At 35.1% G+C, this 16,978-nt stretch overlaps 1 protein-coding gene across 1 annotated transcript; it reads left to right on the top strand.

The window, feature by feature from the left end:
- The first annotated feature begins 14,696 nt into the window (after nucleotides 1-14,696).
- Nucleotides 14,697-16,429, top strand: LOC105391589. Its single transcript, XM_038111423.2, has 3 exons — nucleotides 14,697-14,914; nucleotides 15,147-15,399; nucleotides 15,916-16,429. Exons 1-3 carry the CDS (start codon nucleotides 14,789-14,791, stop codon nucleotides 16,284-16,286), a joined length of 750 nt encoding a protein of 249 aa, XP_037967351.1. The 5' UTR covers nucleotides 14,697-14,788; the 3' UTR covers nucleotides 16,287-16,429.
- Nucleotides 16,430-16,978: the final 549 nt, after the last annotated feature.

Consider the following 16,978-nt stretch of genomic DNA (forward strand, 5'->3'; position numbering starts at 1 on the left):
GGTTAGTGGCCCTGACTGCTATGCCGAAGGTCCCGGGTTCGATTCCCGGCTGGGGCAGATATTTGTTTAAAGACAGATATTTGTACTCGGGTCTTGGGTGTTGATATTTATATTTAGTATCTATCTATCTATGTATTTGTGTAGATATATCAGCTGTCCGACACCCATAACACAGGTTCTGCCTAGCTTGGGGTCGGATGGCCGTGTGTGAGATGTCCCCACATATTTATATTTATATTTATATTTATACTTGCATACTACAACAAAGTGCAGCACACGACATGAAAAATTCATGATAACTAATGTGACCTAACTACTGTCTTTAATTCATTGTGGTAAGTTTGTTCGTCTTTCTGTTGCTAGCTTGTTAGTGATAAATACTAGAGGTTGGATAGGGTTTCAGTGTAAGAGGTGACAGTACCATATTTATTTATGGGTAAGTTGCAGAGATTGTTGATGGTTACCAAGAAGAGAGTTGGGCCAAGGATACTTCCCTGAGGGATCCCATAATTGACGGGAATTCGTGGGCTTACCCTATCTCCCTTTTTAACACATTGACACCTATAACAACTTACGTGTGTAGTCTTTGAAGAGTTCACGTTTTAGTGAAGGAATCCTGGATTTAAATTATTATAAAGTTATCAGTCGCTTACTGACTATGGTGCCGGAGTTTCTTGTGAACAGACTTAGAATTAACTTTAGAATAAGCGTCGCTTTACTTTGATTACCAATCTTGTAATATATTTTATTGATTGATGAACTTAAATGAGGATCCCGTTGAATTCTTTTGTATGGAAAATATGATAGCTGACTAATACATAATTATGACAAAATTATTAAAAATAAATTTGTCACAATTATTAAAAATAAAATTGAAAATTATAAGACCCTTAATTACAATCTACATTTAAAAAACCGCTATAGAAAGTGTAACAAAAACATTCCGCTCCTAAATGTAAACCACGCGAAGGTACACTTGAAAAGAGAATCCCTTTATTCTGCTCTATATATTATGGTCTTTCTCCACTCTCTTAATTAAGTACAGTCGCATACAAACTGGCGACGCGTGTGGCCAGTGAAAGTTATCTCACTAATTTTTTTTAAGGCTTGACCGCACGCACTTGCTTACTGCGACATACGGGGGCAGGTTTTGATGTTAGTACGATAAAGCCGTAGCTCGAAATCGGCGAATCTCTAACATGTTATTACGATGAGTTTTTGATAATGAATTTTTGTTATCGGGCAAATATTTAATGTAAAAGAATATTAATAGTTCGGTTTGTACTCACCCTTTTTAACTAAACTTATCCATTGATGTTAGAATGAAATCAGGCGAGTACCTATTTCATCTTAGGGCGTCAGTCTAATATAATTATTATGAAAGGTGCAAAGGAATATTAATTAATGTAAAAATATTAACTGCTTCATATTTTTGCTTTCACAACTTTTGTGGTTCATTATTTTAGTGTATAAGTAGGTAGTACCCATGTAAAAAACATGAATTGATTTTTATTGTTTATTAAAAATTAAAGATAAACGGAGTGCCTTCTCTGTTATTACACGTAACACTTTACAATTATTTAAACGAATGTTTTTTTTTACGAAAACTCGGTCTTGAGCTTTCGGAATAAGCTCACAAAGGACGCCCGTGTGTCCCCGACACTTGTGATATAACAGTTATCAGTCCGGTTCCATACGAGACCGAAATCCGGCATTCATTAATAAAAGGAAGACTTTTGAAGTATTAATATTTATGTAACACGTGCAGTTTTAAGAAGAAATATCGAATCTTCATATTTTATGTCATGCACTTGCTTTATTGTTGGACTAATTTTTTTTTTATTTATTTATAAGGCTTACCAACTAGTTATACATTTTTTCACTTATTAATGGATAGGTACATAGTGTAGCTATTTTACTTGTAACATTTTATACATATAGCTAAATTAAAAGTATGCACATCATTTACTTACAAGGCTATAAAATACTTAGAAATTACCTAGTATTAGTAGGTACTTACTACGAGTATAAACACTTAATTAGAAATTAAACATTTTTTTTTTTATAAAATATTGATACTGCGATCGGTCACTAACTCTTGACCAACATTTACAGTGAAGTCTCTTTCATGTTATAATATGAGTTTATAAGGATGATAAAAATTACACTGTCAGCATCTAAAATATATTTTTAGAGATACCTAGTTAATCGATAATCATTTTTCCAAGTTAAGGATTAATATATATATGTATAATGCCGCTCAAAAATGTATTGGTGATCTGATTAATATTGTAAATGATAAGATCACCGTGGTCACTACCATATCTACCTCTACTTACAGCAGTAAGTAATCTGGAGCCTTAAATCCTAACTAATATTATAAATGCGAAAGTAACTGTGTCTGTCTGTCTGTCTGTCTGTTACTCTTTCACGCCAAAACTAATGAACGGATTTGAATGAAATTTGGTATACATATGGTATAGACCCTGGGAGAGAACATAGGGTACTTTGTATCCCGGAATTCCTACGGGAAAACTTTTTAAGGCGAAGCGAAGCGCGCGGGTGCAGCTTGTAAAAACTAAAATAAGGAACTGTGTGAGTAAAATAGCTGTACCTTTAGGTGGGTTGGACATTAACCAGCATATGTATATATATTCTAAAAGGGAATTTAAAAATCTACAACTTCTTTTCTATTCATTTTTTTCATTTATCAATAGGTTTAGACAATATGATGCAATGTTTATGAATGTTTTGACATGAATACATTTTTCTTGTAAATTTCAACTTTTTCCGAGGGTAATAGCTCGAAAACGGTTAGGAATTAGAAAAAAACATATGATATAAAAGTTTTAGATAATTTTAAGAACTTTATTTCATTAGTTGAAAATATTTCTCTCCGATGCACCGTTTTTGAGATATAAGCTAAAAACCAAAAATTCGTACCTTTATCCCCCCCTCCTCCCCCCCGCTCATCACCTAGGAGTCAGGACTTTTGGTATGTTAACAACCTAAGCCCCCTGAACAAGTTTCTGAAGGAATCGCTTAGTTACCTGCTCACGCACTCTACACCTAATTTTGAGTCATTTATTGACTGGACTAATAATGACAAAATGTGTGGAATGAAAACCGTACAGGATGTGAAAGATTAATAAGTCATACAAGGTAAAGGAAACTCCTGACCTACGCTCCACCGAGGTCAAGAAACAAATGCCAACGCCTAGACCTAGACTAACCTACTAGTGGTCTGGAATGTGCTAGAAAGTTACAGGTATTTAAATTATATGTTTATAAGCTTATGATGGCTGCCATTGATCGGTCATTTAATAGCTAGAAGTCGCCTGAGGAATGCAGGAGAGGATGTCTATATGTATAAAAACTTATAATAATTTGTCCAATCTACCATTTATCGGTCAATCTTTTTATGGAAGACTTTATACACTTTTATGTACTAATAAAACTAATACACGATCGCGGGGCTATAAATGTAGTTTGTTTTATTTTTTAAAGAAAAAATAATTTTAATTTACGTAAAGTATACCCTAAGTATATAATTAAAAGCTACTTCCCTTTTTGTGACAATGCCATAAACACCCTAGCACGGACTTTGACGGATTCGTTATAAGGATGGTTACGTTTGATGTCGCAAAAATTCTATGCCTTGTTTTTTTTGTGGTATGACAGCATTCATAAATGTGTACCTATACACTCACGAGCAATGAAAAAGTTCCACCTGCCATGGAAGTTCCATATTGTTTATTTGAAACTTTTTAATTGCCAGTCTGTGCACTTTACTTCAAATGTTACCCTAGGTCAGGTAATTTGGTGGCACTGGTATAGAGCAAACAATGCATACATTTAACACCGGTGTGGTATAACGGTAAAGCAAATATTTGAAATTTCCACGAACGGTCACTTATAATAAATATAATCCCGTATGGAGGAAATCCGAAGTTTTTTATTTTTACTACTAAACCCATAATTATACAACTCTCAGATCAACGCGTATAATATTATAAATAACTTATAGTAGGTATATAAAGTGGCATACTATCAGTTTTACACCTAAGAACGTTAAGTAGAACTTGAATATGGAATGCAGTGATGTGATTGGCTTAGTTGTCGTTGAATACGACTTGTTCATGCTGAGGTAAGTTTAATCAAGTAAAATAGAAGGCATGATAAAGATTATTTACAAAGTTAAAAAATATATTGTCATTTGACTTTTTCGAGGATTCTTGTAGTTTTAGTTTATCTTATTGAGGAAGGCCCGGGTCTCCTATTTACGCCGCAGGTCGCGTCCAGCGTCACGCCGTAGGCCGCGTCACGATGCTCACTATAGAAATGTACTGATGCGGTCTCCCTCACACGCCGACGTTGGCGCGTAGACGTAGTGAGTATCGTGACGCGGCCTACGGCGGTGACACTTGACGCGACCTACGGAGTAAATAGGAGACCCGAGCCTAAGAACTAAGAATAATAATGATTGCCTGCCTACTTTTCAGTTCTAGTTATCGGAATGATAAGTCTGCAAAAATAAATTATGATGAAATAATTCATCATAATTTATATTATTAACTATTGTCTATCTGTCTGTTACTCTTTCACACCAAAACTACTGAATGGATTTGAATTAAATTGGTAAACATATGGTCTAGACCCTAAGAAAGAACATAGGCTACTTTTTATCCCGGTATTCCGAAGGCAAAACTTTTGAAGGCGAAGCGTAGCTCGCGGGAACAGCTAGTTTCCTATAAATTGGAATTTTCCGGCTAAGATAGAGTATTGTACTGCTCCAAATGGCTGTCTAAATAAATAGATCCCACATATAGTTTAATCATAAAATTTGAATAGTGACATCTTGCGGAACACAGTGGAACTAGCCAGTCTACCAGAAGCTCTACAGAAACTCACAAAAGAAAGCAGGTAAATGTAAAATGAATGGCGGTAAAAGTAAAACACACAAACGGCAGATGGAGTGTATACATACATGTTATCGAAATAATTATGTTTTGCATTATTATTATACAAATACAAATAGTTTATTTACCAAATCAGATACATAATTGGAATAAACTAAAATCTTAAATAAAAAATCTCAACAATAATCGTAGGGTACTTTGAATTTACTCCAGTGCCAGTGGTATACTTTTGAACTCTGCACTAGGCTTATGTCTCCAACCATCTCCATCCAACATGTACCGACTACCTGAGCCTCTAGTTGGTACGGATTTTGCAATTTACGAAAACTAAAAAAGATTTGGTTTTCGTGATTTCACAGTTCGTTCAAAAAGACGGGTAGTACACTGATACAATTTCACCCTGAATGCATGGTGTAGAATAGTAATGTCCGCTCACAAGCCCCCGCTGCACGCGGCGAAGAAATGCATATTTATAAGTTACGACTTGCGGTGGTAGCTCAGTCGGGTGAGCGCCCGCTTCTCAATCAAGAGATGCGGGTTCGAATCCCGGCGCTGACATGTACCAATGAGTTCTTTTAACTTAAGTACAATGTATACCATCGCTCTAACGGTGAAGGAAAACATCGTGAGGAAACCTGCATATCTAGATCTAGCACATCTAGATATGTGAACCCACCAACCCGCAGTGGACCAGCGTGGTGGGAAATGGTCCAAGCTTAGGAAGGCAGTTTAGACCTTGGGGATATGCACAAAGGTTCCACTCGAGAGAGCCAGGTGCAGGAACTTACACCCCCACAGAAAATAGAAATAGAAATAGAAGTTACGACTTTACGACTTATTATCAAACCTGTACTAGACGTACTGACTACCAAAATTAACAGGGTGTTGTTATATTCAATTGATTGAACTATGAACTGTTAGTCGAATGGTGTAGTGGTTAGTGATCCTGACTGCTATGACGAAGGTGCTGGGTTCGATTCCCGGCTGTGGCAGACATTTGTTTAACGACAGATATTTTGTACTCGGGTCTTGGGTGTTGATATTTATATTTTAATATGTATGTATTTGTGTAGATGTATCACCTGTCCGATACCCATAACACAGGCTCTGCCTAGCTTGGGTCGGATGGCCGTGTGTGAGATGTCCCCACATGTTATTATTATTAGTCCTCAGAATTTTTCGCCCAACAAACGTTTCGCTAACAAATTTGTGCGTACACTCGCAATCAATGCAACAGTACCTAGATAATTTATGAAAAAGTTCCACCGACTAGGTAAGTTGCTATGTCACTTGAGAATTCTCCCGAATTTTCAAAGCGTTTAATCATACACACATGGTTATTTCATACTTTAAAGGCATCAACCTAGAAGCACAAATTATAAGCATTTCAAAGAAATAATTCTTCATTCTTAGGAATAGACAGATTTGCCTGAAAACTTCAGTGGTTCGGACTCTACCACAAAAACTTCTGTAAGAGGATGTCGGTGTCAACTATTTATGTTAAGCATCCATCAAATAACGCGTGTGAAACCCGATTTATCCTGTATAAACTTTCTTGTTGTAGGAATGTAATGAATGAATGTATCTAATTGAATCGAATCTAATTCTTACTACGAATTTTATTGTGAGCATGATTGTACAACTAGGAAAGTCGGGCTTAGAGGAAATGTGCTTATTACCGCCCCACTGGCATTAATAAGACTACCGATACCTACTATTAGTGCTACCAGTACCCCTACTCTTGAAAGGGAATGTATGGCGTCCTCATACTCAAAACAAAACAAACAATGTTTCTCTTCAAAAGCTTTGTGACAAAAAATAAAAATACGAAAATGTTTATTTAGCTAACGCCAATTTTACGACCTGGAGAATTTAGTTTAGTTTCCTTCAGAAACTGTTTTCAAAATTACTGTAAAATTGTACCTAAGCATTATTTTCTTGTTTCTTTCTAGGTTCTTAAAATAGGAATTACTTAGCTGAAAATAATTTTTGTATAATACCTATTTACTATTTGAAAGGATTTTGAAGATAAGTTACGTATTTTTTTCATTTTGCGAACGCAAGACAGACCTAATGCATTGCCTTTCAAGAGTAGGGTTACAGTACGTGTGTGTGGTTTAACGGTTCATAATTTACAATTATGCGGTTTATGACTCATCGCTTCAGACGTGATATGGGTGCATTGATAATTCATTGGTACAGTCAGCAAAATAGAGGTGTATGCCATCGCCAGTGCAAACAAAAACAAAAACAGCAAAGATATTTTTTTTGCGAATTTTCATACAATAATTGTTCCATAATAATTTAAGTCTAAGGTTCGTCTGTACTACCTCCAGAAACAGAACAATCAGCTTAACTGATATAATACACAATACATGTTTTGTTGTAAGTAGTATGTAAGTGTGACGATGATATTATTATATATATTATTTTTGTGAAGTATAGTACCTATGTATTAGGTTTATGTATTGTATATGTATGAAGGTTATAGGTATATATTTATTATATATGTATTATATACAAGTAAGTATATTCTAGTGTTTAAAGGTATTGTCTTTTTCCTTTCAATCTTTCGCACTACCTATAACTTTCTCCACAACACCCAAGGTTAGCTGGAAGAGAATGCTGTTAGCATTAAGTTCGCCTATGTACATATTTAGTACTGTGCAATAAAGTATTTAATAATAATAATAATACCTATGACCTTTTGAGTTATTTCGTTTTTAAAACGATTGAAGGAAAAAACCAACAAAATTTGTATGCAACTGTCATATTTGACAAGTGACTTGACTAATGGTTAAATTTGACCACGGATCAAAAAACTCGGCCTTAATCTATTTAAGTAATATGTAGCTTTATTCAAAATTTATTTATTTTTGCCAATAAACGACCTTTGTACTTTTTTGCGTTCATCTGTTGTTAAGGGGTACACTACAGAATTTCGAATTACTTTTTTACGAATATGAAAATAACGATTTTCATAATTACGAATTTCATAGTTCCGAATAATTCACAATCCCGAATTTTAAGTTTCCGAATAGCGAAAATCACGAATAGTATAATAAACGAAATTTCATACCACAGATTAATTAAAATGACGAAAGTCATATTTCCGAATATTATAATTTCGATGTTTCAAAAGTACGATTATTTATTATATCGAATTGTTAAAATTACGAATTCCGAATTTTTAATATTCCGAAAATACAAATTCCCGAATGTTTTAAGTGAACAAGAAATAGTCATATATTAGGAATAGTACGAGTATGTTTATTAACAGCATAATCCGTAGACAAACAGTATTTTTTAAGCTGTATTATATGAAACGCTCCGCTTTGTTTTTCGATATCTATGTGCACCTAACACGCTCCTCCTCGCTTTGCTCGTCGTCGCACCTATTTTTAGGTTTGGGTCCTAAGCTTTTTAAGGTTAACCACCGTAAAAATCCGAGCAATTGTATTATATTATATTGGCTTTGTTCTGTAACTTAACAACAAATACTACAAATATTTTACTGTATAACAAAAAATTTACTCTATATTTGATTTGAAACGCTCCGCTCCGCTTCGCTGCGCTCCGCTTTGTTTTTCGATATCTATGTGCACCTAACACGCTCCTCCTCGCTTTGCTCGTCGTCGCACCTATCTTTTGGTTTTGGTTCTGAAGTTTTAAAGACGTTTATGTATTTTTGTCAAATGTAATCAATTTAGTAAAATTAATAATGAAATTATCTTAATTTAAATTAATAATGTAATAAAAATAGAGTAAGTAATTGGTTAAATTAATAAATAATGTATAATTAGTTATAGAAATGTAATCAATTTAGTAAAGTTAATAATTAATAATGCATCATAATGAATTTAAGATAATTGATAAAATTTTGATATAGAATGTTAAATTGTAAAATGTAAAACTATATAAAATTAATACTTAAGTCACTTTAGTTTGGAAATAAATGGCATATTATATGATGATTTTTTTGTCAAAATCACGAATTATCATATTTCCGATCGGGATTTTAATATTTCGTGATTTTAATAAATAGGTATTTTATTTTTCGTATATTAAAGTATTCGTATTTTTTAACGTTCGTATATTTAACAGTCGTAATAACAATATTCGTGATTATAATATTCGAAATTATAATTATCGTAATTTTTATAATTCGATATTTTAAAAAATCGGTATTGCAATATTTCGTAAATTACATATTCGGTGTTATCAAATTCGGAAAAAAGTTTTTCGGAATATTTGGGTGTTCCCGTTGTTAAGCTACAGTAACTCTTCTCGATTTATTTTACGTTTAAAGCTCGCGTAAAGTATTACGCTATTAATTTTAATCATACTAATCAGTTACAACTCGGGAGCAATTAACAATTTACACTTATCATTTAATTGCAATCAAGATCTATCGTAGTGATAATCTGCATATCAATTAGCGTATTGCAATCGTACATCTTTAGCCAACTCATGTACCGGAAGGAATTAAGTGGAAGTATTATATATAAGTGATAAGTTTTCGTAATTTACTCGAGAGCAATGAAAAAGTTCCACTCTCAAAATAAGTTTAAAAAATAATCATAAAAAAATAGGTACTTAATTTTTTTTTGGTAATATTCTTTTTAGATTTTTACTTGGTAATATTCTGATGCGCTTGTAAAATGTACATACTACTCCTAAACTTATTGTAAGTATTCTGTGGTTAAGAAGAATTTTGGTGTTATTGTCACTGGAGCTTTTCCCACTGCTTGACATAGGCCTCTCCCAAGGAGCGCCACCACAGTGCATGTGCCCTCAAATCGATGGGCGTCCCACATTTTCTTGTTCTTGATGACCACTCGGCTCGTTTACCCCACCCATCATTGTTTCTTCGACATTTAATATGACTGGCCAACTACCAGTATAACTTACAGATATTAATATACAAAAAGTGTTTAAAAATATGTAAAAAGATTTAGGCTTACAGTTAGCCTACTGGGAACGTAGCCTTAGTCGAGCTCTAGCGTTTGTTTTTACAGACTAAAAAAAAAACAGGCACTCACGCCTTGTACTAATGTACTCCCTTGCGGGGTAGGCAGAGGTGCATTGCTGCACCCACTTTTTGCCAGAGTGTTATGTTAGTCCCAATGTAATAGGGGGCGGGCCTATTGCCATTTTACGGGCACATCCAAGACCCGAGAACAAATATCTGTATTTAAACAAATATTTGCCCCAGCCGGGAATCGAACCCGGGACCATCGGCTCAGTAACCACTACGCCATTCGGTCTTCTATTATACTACATAATAACATAGTATGAAGTTATTATCAATTGTTATCTAATTTACTGTAGCAAAATACTATTGTTACTGAGTGTAGTATAACTGTGTGAAATTCCAAATTACGTGTGTAGTTTTATTGTTCAACATCAAATTAAGTCCATCATTTCGGAAGGTGAGGTTAGTTTAAAAAGCGTAATTTGATGAAAAATACGCAGTGTAAACCGAAAATTATTTACTATTACTTACTCAATACTTTCTAAGTAAATATAGTTCACTACAAACGGAACAAAATTGAATAAGATTTAACTTTTACGGTTTTATGTAGAAGAAGCTTTCTCGAGTGAGCTTTGTTTTGCCTTTCAACGTCAATCTCCGTGTGATTTCAAGAATAAAAAGTACCTCGCTATAGATGGAGTAATAAAGTAGATATAAATAGTTTAGTAAATGTAGAGACAGCGTCCCACCGCTTAAAAAGGGTGACAAACCCTCAGCCTGATAGTCAAGAACTCAAGACGTGACAAAAGTTCTCCGTCGTGTGACTGGGCGCGATGCAAATCTTTTGTCACGTCTAGATGTGCGCGTCTTACGCCCCGTGCTAGCCTATTACGCTGAGTTGCAGGAAGGAACATTAAGGTAATGTCGGCATTAAATCTATGTCTATCTCTTTCTGTCCGTATACTGTCAAAGCAAGTCAGCTATACATTTAATGTCGACATTAGCTTAAAGTCCCTTTCTGCAACTCAGCGTTAGCCTATAACACTATTAGAAGAAAAGGTAAAATGGTTAAATAACTAAAAAGGTAATTGATGAAATAGATCAAATCATTTGAATGATTTAATTTCACTTGATTTATAGTTCCACCATCCCCTATCATAGTCACTCTGGCACATATTGGATTTTGCTCCATAAAAACTGCACTATAAGATTCAATATTCAACTGTTACCCAATCTTGCGGTAGGAGACTGGTTTCGTGTGAAAGGACTAAAGGTCATTGACCGCTCAACATTTCTGTAAACTTGAAGAAATTGCACTTGACCATAAACGTTCACTTTGCGCTCCAATGTTATTGCTCGTGTTTCGCATTTACGTAACATGAGACTGATCTACGCACTAGTTGCTCGGGAAATCTTGCACTTTTACTGTAGGTCATAATGTAAGTAGATCAGTCGGTGGATTTATCGCTGCTATGTTGATTGGCCGGATGGTGCAGTGGTTGGTAAGTTTGGCTGTGGCACTGAAGGACCCGGGTGCGAACCCCGGCTAAAATACAAAAGACAGAGAGAGAGGCCATCCAACTTTACATACTTGCTAAAAGCTGTTGTTAGTTCATCATCATCAGCCTATAGAAGCCCACTGCTGGATGTAGGCCTCTCCCAAAGCACACCACTGGATGCGATCTATAGCTTTCAAAACGCTGTCAAGGACCTGTAAAACCTTTAAAAATTGCACCTCAATTACAATTAAAATATAAGTCTTCTTATCACCTGTTAAGCGTCGTTTAATTTATTTGTTTAAGAAGATATATATTTTTGGAGGTCTTGTATAGTAAAAAAATATAATCATAATTAATGGTATATAGTTCTGACGAGACCTAGAAAAAGCTATGCAGACCAACTTAAAAACATTTATCCAAAAGATGTGTCGTTTCAAGAAATAAAAGAACTGAACACTTAAAAATTAAACATTACAAAGATTTAAGCATACAAAGAGGCTTACTGTTTATAGCAGTCTCTACCAGATAAATACTCTGAGGTAGCTAAAAACAGGATAAAACAGCTTATTAGCGTCCACGATCACGAGCTCTCAAATATTGGTTCACTCTCACAAAATAGCGAGATCGTATCGTGTCGTTATGTGCTTTATGGACTTTCATTATCGACTGGGCGATCGCCATTGACGTACGGCTAATGTATCACTCTCTATCACATTTCATTTGCCACTTGTGGAATTAGAAATGTATTTTAGAGAAAGAAAGAAAATACATTCATTTGTTACTGCAAAAATACACCACATACACAAAATACAATTTAAAAATGTATTAAGATTATCTATTTCATTACTCTTTGGAAGTGACTTATGAATATTCCTAGAGGAAGCGAAAGAAGTAGCTACGTATGTTAGGATTGTTGTACGTGTCCATTCATTTATATGATGGCATGTTTCGATCGATTTTCTACCCTTCTGGGAGACAGGTGTGAGTAGAGTATAATATATCATCATCATCAAAAGCCCACTGCTGGGGCACAGGTTTCCTTCTAATGAAGGACAGATGGCCACGATTTGAAATGGATATCCCATCCAATGGGTAAATTGTCATAGTGTTTTCAATAAAAGACTAGATTAACAGAGCTCAAATAAAAACCACTTTGTACTATGGTGTGTTGTTAAACAAAAGAATTAAAACTAAACTTTTAACACTGAAACAGCACACACAGAAAAATAATATTTAATCTTAAACTTAATGTTAGTAATCTTGCTGTTTAACCTGTGTATGTGTTGTGTTAAGTAAATAAATAACTTATCAATCTAATTATAAACAGCAGAGCTTAATTCACAAGTGGACAACTGGCTCAACTTGAAATCTGGTGATTCGCCAGTAATATCTATCCGTTCTACAACACTTTCAATGCAACGACATTATTACATAGCCGAATCAAATTTTATAACTTCAGCAGCCTGAGTTATACCAGTTATACCATTGTTATGACACAGCACCAATATGAGAAGTTAAGAATTTATTGTATGTGAAATATGTAATGGTCGGTTAGTGGATGTAAATTCATTTTTGATTGCCAGATTCGTTTAGTTTTACGCTGAAAGTTGTTAAAGATATACCCAGTTGATGCTAGTAAATTTTATATTTATATTTATTTATAAATCTTTCAGAAATAAATCTTGTATAATGCAGTACATACATATATAGATGTCTTTCAAATCTTACTTTTAACTTTGAAGGTAGTCATTAGTCCTATAAAAGTTTATATGTAAGCCACAATTTTATACACTCACGGGCAATGAAAAAGTTCCACTCACAAAATGCCGACACCAAACGACCCCAAGTTTTTCAAATATTTATTTTAAAATTGGAACAAAATATTATCCTTTTTAGTTGGTAATATCCTGATGCTCTGTTAATGTACTTCAATGTTACAGAAGGCGTCATTAAGCTAGCCTTTTCCGTTTAGTAGTAATCTGCTGCTTTTCTCAGTGGAACCTTTTCATTGCTCGTGAGTGTAGTTATAGAGTTTGTTAAATAGGTACTTTTTGTTATTTTGGAGTTCCTATTAAATTTTCTTCCTTTACATAAGATCCCATAGCGTGTTTCATCCATATATTTCGCCAAATTATTCTGTTTCTACCACTTTCTTTTTATAATGACACAAAAAATGTTACATCAACTTAATATTGAGGGTTTGTCACAGTGATGCATTATATTATAGATAGTCAAATTAGTCAGTTGCTGATTAAAAATGCGCCATAGGTATGTATTGAAAGTACCTTCAGTTGATACGTCACTCGGGGAGGCTCCTTATGTAAAAATCAAAAGGTTTACGATAAAATATGTATTAAAAGATTCCATAAAGCATAGCTTTTTAAACTGTCATATCACTTGCAGTAAAAAAACTCTAGTTTTTAATTAGGTTGGGATTTAGACGGTCTTAACACAAAAACGGGACACTCGTAAAGCAGAGATTCAGCTCTTTTAAAGCACCTCATTCAGCTGTAATATACCGTGCTAAGCGAGCTTAGAACATACTTTTTTTTACCTTTTTTGTGGTGATAAAGACAAGAATTTAGTTTTTACTACTGTAAATAAAACCTTTTATCAATCGATAACCGGTCCAATAAAAATGCGGTCACGATAAAGTAAAAGCGAATTAAACGAGAAATATACTATTTCCGACTCAAGCTCGAGACCAGGTAAAAGCTTTAAATTTACTTTGAAAATCCGATCGAAAGGAAAAGTTTGTTTACAAGCGTCCGAGTGAGTACCGTGAGTACTCCACTACAATCGTTAAGTACAGTTAGGCTAATAAGAATGTATAACAAAATACGAAACGCCTAGAACTCGAAGTCATTCGAAATAGCCACTGGGGCTTGAGGAAATTTCCCATTTCAAGTTAAAAATACCGTTTGAAAGTTGTTTTTCTGAATTCTAAGTACTTAACAAACAAAAGTTAAAAAAGAACATTGATGTATGATAAAGTTAATCTAAACGAAAACAGAAGAGAACATTAATATCGCTTTCTAAACATCAGAAAACGCTCAAAAGCAAAGAAAATCCAGTTAAAGACTCTGATTAACATAATATTACATCATAAATTATATTAAACACCCACGAAATTTGAAGAATAGCCAACGCTACTCATATTCCACATCTCTAAACCACACTGGACCGCCCGTATTAGCATAAAGATTAGGGTCCAAATCAGAATTCGTTACTTTAACCCAGATGAAGCCAACTGTATGAGATAAAGCGTGGAGGGGGCTGCTTGATAAAACTGTATAGCGGGTGGGCTAGCAGGCCAAACATAGTTTGACATCACTCGATGTCAGAAACACACTAATAAGAACAATCGGGTCGGAAAATTTAATAAAAAAAACAAAATGAAACTAGCTCTCATCGCATTCGCCCTAGTGGCAGTAGCCAACGCTGAATACAGTGACAACACGATGGACATCGCGCTAAGTTTCGTGAAGGATTGCAAAGGAGACTACATCCTATGTGTGAAGGTTAATATTTTCATATTTTTCGTACAGTGAAAGTGCCAGTGAAAACGGAGCGTCATACACAAAAGTGGTTCCAGTTTGATTAACCCGCGATTCGAAAGGACTAATTAGACGCGCCGGATAACTTTTGAATATAACTGCATCATCATCATCACCTCCAATCCAATTATGAATCTTATTCTTACTCTTAAGAATCTAATTACCGAAAAATAACGTTAAAACTTCTTTGTTACAGGAAAAGATGCTTCGTATCGTGGACAACCTACGGTCGTCGAGGAGCATCGTGATCGCTGACGGTGTGGTCTTCAAGGGAGAGACTGAGAGAGCTGGCAAGAAGCTGGATGCTTTGCCGGTGGACCCTACGGCTCGCGATGCCGAGGTCAACTACCGACTCATGGATGGAGTCGTCAGCCTGTTCGAGACCCACGCTCTGGAGGTCAAGATGAACCCGGCTGATAAAGAAACCATTCAGAGGTCTCTTGAGGAAGGTACGTGAAAGTCAAACTATAAACTAAAATTATAGAGATGCGGCAACCCGTTAACCATAAGTGCTGCAATCTTTAACAGATGCTGTGGCCTATGGTGATATAGGACGGTTCTAATGTAAAGATTTGTAGTATCCATGCTAGTTACTTTATCATCAGGCAATAGTCGTCCACTGAATAGTTGTTTTGTTTTATCTGTATATTTAAAATCCAACAGCGATAATACTATTAGCAAAATATGAAAATTCATACAAATACGCACTAGATAAAAACAAAAAAATACCCATAGACAGATAAAACATACAAACTATTGTTTCGTGAGTCTAATAACTACATTTGTAAACTGTATCAAACGAAATTGCTCGTTACAACTTGAAAGCTACCCATAAAACTAATCATGGCACCTCGCGCAGCAATCAACATAGCAATCAATCTATATTCAAACACCAATCCACTTCCATAACCGAGGCAATAAACCTATCATATTCACATTCACCTAACCAAGATTTTTTTCTACAGGTCGTGGCAAGAAGAAGGGACAAGGCATGGGCGCTCTGATCGGTCTACTTGGAGCTAAGATGCTCTTCGGAAAACTGTTCATCGTCAAACTGATCGCCCTCAAGGCTTTGGCTACGGCAAAGATCGCCCTCGTCTTAGCCGTCATTCTTTTCGTTGCCTGGTGTCTGAAGCACGACCACACTAAGACGACGTATGAAGTCATCCCTCATGGACACCACCACGAGTCTCACCACCCAGTGCATGTGGAACATGTGGCCCACAGCGTGGGTCACGATCATGGCTACTCGGGTTACGGAGGCGGCGACTGGAACAAGAACCTCGACGAAGCACAAAACCTTGCCTACAGCGCTTACTCCGGACACAGCAAGTAAATGAAATACCAAAAACGACGCGGCTAGAAATATTTGCTCCACCGACTTGACCTCTGTTGTACATAGACTTCTTAATTTATTTTATTTATAATAATTTATTGAACTAGCATAATTGAAGAGATTAAATAAAGAATCGAATTGAATCGTTGTTTGTTTTGCGAGGTGTGACGAGGAAAGTTTTGACGGATAAAGGTAGCTAATGGAAAAGTTGTGCGTAAGTATCACAGAGATAGAACATAAATCAAACAGGTGATAGTGATACTCTAGAAAAACAACTTTTGCTCATCCACTTGTGAATATCACTTTCTAATCATTTACTATTCATAGGCAATTTTGTGTTCTTTCCCCATTAGAAATATCTCGAGATTTCGAATAGACGACAGTGAAATAACGCTCGATTTAGAAAATCGAAACGAATAATCACGAATACACACTACTCTGCTCTGTAATGAAAACTTCGAATGGAATGACTATACATATAACAATGATCATAATTATAAAATACCTAAAACTTATGCAAATGCGTAGAACAATTTCACTGCCTAACTGTTTTCTTTAATATGTAGGTACAATATTCTACTCAGTATGGATAAGTTTCTAACGAGTCAATTAAACACAAAGACACGATGAAAAAGGAAATGATTAGAATAAATTGTAAATTAAATGTTCCGCAATCTCTACCGATCTATAAC

Source organism: Plutella xylostella, chromosome 26 (genome assembly GCF_932276165.1).
Source record: "Plutella xylostella chromosome 26, ilPluXylo3.1, whole genome shotgun sequence".
Classification (NCBI taxonomy): domain Eukaryota; kingdom Metazoa; phylum Arthropoda; class Insecta; order Lepidoptera; family Plutellidae; genus Plutella; species Plutella xylostella.

Coding starts and splice junctions, on each gene's coding strand:
- LOC105391589 (XM_038111423.2), top strand. CDS start 14,789: ATGAAACTAGCTCTCATCGCATTCGCCCTAGTGGCAGTAGCCAACGCT. Junction 14,915..15,146: donor ACTACATCCTATGTGTGAAG/GTTAATATTTTC, acceptor TCTTTGTTACAG/GAAAAGATGCTTCGTATCGT. Junction 15,400..15,915: donor TCAGAGGTCTCTTGAGGAAG/GTACGTGAAAGT, acceptor TTTTTTCTACAG/GTCGTGGCAAGAAGAAGGGA.